We start from the raw sequence: 5,245 nt of genomic DNA on the forward strand, positions 1-5,245 counted from the left end.
GAAAAAAAAAAAAAAAAAGAGAGAGAGAGATTAATTGACAATGATTAATGTCCATCACAAGTTACCAGAGTCCAAAGTAATATCTTCAAAAAATTTATTTTGTAATGATATGGCTAAAGAAAAGTGAGCAAATCTTAGCTTTTGAGAAGCTGTAGCCAGCAAAGGTTTGATATTATTACTTCCTAAATGATGAAAATGTTTTTTTCCCCATTTACCAAAATTATAATCAATGAACCTCAGCACAAAATTTTTTTTAACGTGCATTGATCCAGAGAGGGTGAACTGCACAAAAAAGCCCTTTTCTTACACAACCAATTCCCTCACATTTCCACACAAACACACACACACACACACACACACACACACACATGTACAATGCAAGTCATCTGCACTTACACAACCAGACATAAACCAAAAGCCACAGGTCAAGACTTGATGATCACCTGTACGAAACACGGCTATCTGCTCTATAAAAAGTCTTATGATGTTAAAATACACAAGCTGTTAAAGACCTTGACGCTATAAAAGTATTTTTTTTCAGCGCTGGCTCATGCTGACCACTGACAAAAGGAATTATAACAGCACATAATATGACCACGTGAGGCATGCGGAGGTCATTTCCAGGATGTCATGCGCCTGTTGTGGGGGGGTGGGGGGGGAGTGTTTACCTGAACGCCATTACGCAATATCTGCAGTGTTTTATGCAAAAGTGTTGCCATTTTGTCAAACAAGGACTTAAGTTGCATTCTATCCCCGTCAAAAAAAACACTATCATATCCAGTGGTGTGAAAAAGTGTTTGCCCCCTCCCTGATTTCTTATTTTTTTTGCATGTTTGTCACAATTAAATGTTTCAGATTGTCAAACAAATTTAAATATAAGACAAAGATAACACAAGTAAACACAAAATGCAGTTTTTAAATGAAGGTTTTTATTATTAAGGCAAAAAAAAAAAAAAAATCCACACCTACATGGCCCTGTGTGAGAAAGTGTTTGCCCCCTAAACCTAATAAGTGGTTGGGCCACCCTTAGCAGCAAAAACTGCAATCAGACGTTTGCGATAACTTGTAATGAGTCTCTTAGAGTGCTGTGTAGGAATTTTGGCCCACTCATCTTTGCAGAGTTGTTGTAATTCAGCTACATTGTAGGGTTTTCGAGCATGAACCGCCTTTTGAAGGTCATGCCACAGCATCTCAATAGGATTCAGGTCAGGCCTTGGACCAGGCCACTCCAAAGTCTTCATTTTGTTTTTCTTCAGCCATTCAGAGGTGGACTTGCTGGTGTGTTTTGGATCATTGCCCTGCTGCAGAACCCAAGTGCGCTTGAGTTTGAGGTCATGAACTGATGGCCGGACATTGTCCTTCAGGATTTCCTGGTAGAGAGCAGAATTCATGGTTCCATCAATTATGGCAAGTCGTCCAGGTCCTGAAGCAGCAAAGCAGCCCCAGACCATCACACTACCACCACCATGTTTGACTGTTGGTATGATGTTATTTTCATAGATAGATAGATAGATAGATAGATAGATTTTATTGTCATTGCATATACATCATATATGTATAATAATGCAACAAAATTAGGGCTCAGTCCTTTCGGTGCAGGGGAGAATAGAAAGCATCGTGCATCTTGCTAGTTGAATAGCCAAGTCCAGTAATAGATGGCTGCAGCCATGTCTCTGATATCAGAAAAAATTCAACAGTCACGGAAACACTTGTTGGATGTGCAAGCACAGTTCGTCATCCTGTGTTCGCCATGGACCTGGTGCTGGAAAATGCTGGGAGGCGGCGGCCCAAAGGGCTGTCCTTTCAGCCGTGTCAACGCGCCGGCCCTGCAGCCTCGGCGTCCTCCGGAATGTCCTGGCAGCGACAAAAGTCCGGTGAAATTGGCATCCCGCAGCGCAATCCCAAGCTCAAAAGGTCCTGATAACTGTTGTTTCCTTTGCTTGTTTACGTTTCCTCCTGGACTTGTCACTGGGAAGAACTATCCACGGAGACCCCGGTGTTCTAACGGTGTCCTCCGGAATGTCCTGGTAGCGATGAAAGTCCGGCGAAAAAGGTACCTCGCAGCGTAATCCCAAGCTCAAAAGGTGCTGACGACTGTACGCGTACATTGCCCAACATAAGGTGCTGTTTTAAGCTAAAAACACAACCGTTCACACATACAAAAACATATAATACGCCACCGAGAGTGGAGAGCTGTAGCCGCTGCGTCTATGCGCGCCGCCATGGCAACCAACCAATCATGAAATGCTGTGTTAGTTTTATGCCAGATGTAACGGGACACACACCTTCCAAAAAGTTCAACTTTTGTCTCGTCAGTCCACAGAATATTTTCCCAAAAGTCTTGGGGATCATCAAGATGTTTTTTGGCAAAGGTGAGACGAGCCTTTGTGTTCTTTTTGGTCAGCAGTGGTTTTCGCCTTGGAACTCTCCCATGGATGCCATTTTTGCCCAGTCTCGTTCTTATTGTTGAATCATGGACACTGACCTTCACTGAGGCAAGTGAGGCCTGCAGTTCTTTGGATGTTGTTCTGGGGTCTTTTGTAACCTCTTGGATGAGTCGTAGCTGCACTCTTGGGGTAATTTTGGTCGGCTGGCCACTCCTGGGAAGGTTCACCACTGTTCCATGTTTTCGCCATTTGTGAATAATGGCTCTCACTGTGGTTCACTTTATAAAGTCCCAAAGCTTTAGCAATGGCTTTGTAACCTTTTCCAGACTGACAGATCTCAATAACTTTCTTTCCCATTTGTTCCTGAATTTCTTTGGATCTCAGCATGATGTCTAGCTTTAGAGGATCTTTTGGTCTACTTCACTTTGTCAGAGAGGTCCTATTTAAGTGATTTCTTGATTGAGAACAGGTATGGCAGTAATCAGGCCCAGTTGTGGGTAGAGAAATTGAACTCAGCTGTGATAAACCACAGTGAAGTTATGTTTTAACAGGGGGGGCAAACACTTTTTCACACAGGGCCATGTAGGTGTGGATTTTTTTCCCCCTTAATAATAAAAACCTTCATTTAAAAACTGCATTTTGTGTTTACTTGTGTCATCTTTGTCTAACATTTAAATTTGTTTGACGATCTGAAACATTTAAGTGTGACAAACATGCAAAAAAAATAAGAAATCAGGGAGGGGGCAAACACTTTTTCACACCACTGTATTTGAACATATTAAATATAAGGCCTTCGTTCAGAGTTTAGCTCTCTCATACCTCCCTGATGCATTCACATGCTGTTGTAAACACCGAATTTATTCATTCACAGCACATAAATGCATAAAGTGGTAAATAATAAATAATAAAACAGACGTGAGACATTTACGAGGCTGAGCGCATATAAGCCGTAGCACTTTTATGGCAATAATAACATAATAAATTATAAGCCTGTGTGGGATGTATTACTTTGCTGTTGTTTGGAATCACACGTAAGAGTGTATTTCAATTTTTCGCTGTTTAATTTAGTCGCCACTGCTTCTCCAGACATAATTTACATACCTGACATCTTCCTCTTTGTTTCACCCCCCCCCCTCACTGTAAACAGCACTAAACACTTTCCATACAAAGACTGTTTTAGAGACGGGGTCTGTTTTTGGTAGGCTGTTATTTCTGACCAAAAGCACTTGAATGCGTGACACAGGTCTGGGAATTTTACACGTAGGAGTTTAGAAAGAGCACCTGAAGGCACCAGGGGAGCTTGTATCAGCTGTGTGAGGTCTTCATCAACAAATCAACAGTTTAAATGGGATCAGCAGAGCACAAGCACGACTCTTATCACTTACAGTGTGTGTGTGTGTGTGTGTGTGTGTGTGTGTGTGTGTGTGAGAAACAGACCTCCATAGTAGTACTGGTCCACTGTCTTGAGCCAGCCGACATCATCGTGTGTGTGAGGGACCAGGTGGACGTTGAGCATGTTGGGCATCGTGGCATGGCATGACTACACACACACACACACACACACACACACACACACATATATATATAAAGACAGAGAGCCAGTGTAGAGAGTTAAAAAAGAAGCAGTTTAATTTTACTTCCGTTGGCTAGTCACTGGTATTGTGACTCTGGCAGCTGACAGAGCAGTTTTGGAAAGTGAAAGTGAACACACACACCGACTTTTTCGCGGATAAAATGCGCTTTAAAGGTTCGTAAATTAAACGTATCTGACCTCGTATCCGCATGTCGCAGCGTGCGGGACGTCCTGGCCGAGAGGGAAACTTAAAACTCCGCTTTGAATCAGCAGGAGACCAACAGCCAGCCGCAGCGACCCGGCCGCCATGTTGGAAAAAAAACACTAACACCGGAATCATATGACATCTGTTTACATGAGTCACGTGACCAAGCCAAAGACGCTGCCAAAGATCGTCTATGTTAAAGAAGATGTTCCACTCGACAGTTTAAAAAAAACAACATAAAACTGAACTAGTTGCTTTCAAAGGTGTGCGGAAAGTGGGCATGGCACGGTCCGCACGCATGCGCTCCGCTCCTCCCGTTTTTTGCCCAGGTGGTGTGGTGCCGTTACCACAGCAACCGACCCAGAAACACACCACAAATCCTAACCAAAGTTTTTTTTTTTCTTTATCATTCCTAATCTGTGAAAATTAAATGAAAAATAGCACCTGAAAATATCACTACTGTTATTAGCCAACTAATAAGAATAAAAACAAGAAGCTACTGGTAAAAAAAAAAAAAAAAAAAAACTCTGAAAACAAACTTTATGAAAACAGTGTAAGTGGTCACCGATACAGGAACAAACATAAAAATGAGTAAATGATAGATTAATCAATAACAAAGACAAAACATTCAGAGCTTAATCATCATAGGCCTGCCAATAATATGAATATGTTTATTTATTTTATTTATTTATTTTTTGTGGATTTACTGTGGATTTACCATCACGAGTACAAAAAATATGCCAAAAGCTGAGGCACAAAACATGTCAGTGGTGTACTTTAATTATAATCACTGTCCAGTCAAAGCCTTGCATCTCCAGTTTTGGTGATTGCCATGTTTTAAATTAATTTGAGTGTTTACTTTTCAGGGTTCATTAAGCTCTACAACCCCTGCTGTTATGAAACCTTTATGAAACTGAATATACATAAACTGAAGAATGTACAGTCATCAACCTGGAGAAAATGAGGTTTTTGTTGGACGGCAGTGTTCTCCAACTTTTTTTTTTTTTTTTTTTGTAATGTCTGTTTGTTAATATACTGTGTTTACAATATGAAGCCCAAGAAAAATTCGGAGACTGACGA

The 5,245-nt window shown here is 41.3% G+C and overlaps 1 protein-coding gene across 1 annotated transcript in view; it reads right to left on the minus strand.

Moving 5' to 3' along the window:
• man2b1 (mannosidase, alpha, class 2B, member 1) overlaps positions 1-4,275 on the minus strand; it is a 28,370-nt gene extending 24,095 nt beyond the window's left edge. The window contains exons 1-2 of the mRNA XM_030069470.1: positions 4,159-4,275; positions 3,825-3,927 (exon numbers count right to left, since the gene is read on the minus strand). Coding sequence (XP_029925330.1) covers positions 3,825-3,927; positions 4,159-4,269 — 214 coding nt within the window. The 5' untranslated portion in view covers positions 4,270-4,275. The remainder of the gene's footprint in view (positions 1-3,824; positions 3,928-4,158) is intronic.
• Between the last annotated feature and the right edge of the window lie 970 nt (positions 4,276-5,245).

This window comes from Myripristis murdjan, chromosome 1, assembly GCF_902150065.1.
Source record: "Myripristis murdjan chromosome 1, fMyrMur1.1, whole genome shotgun sequence".
In the NCBI taxonomy this organism is placed as follows: Eukaryota; Metazoa; Chordata; class Actinopteri; order Holocentriformes; family Holocentridae; genus Myripristis; species Myripristis murdjan.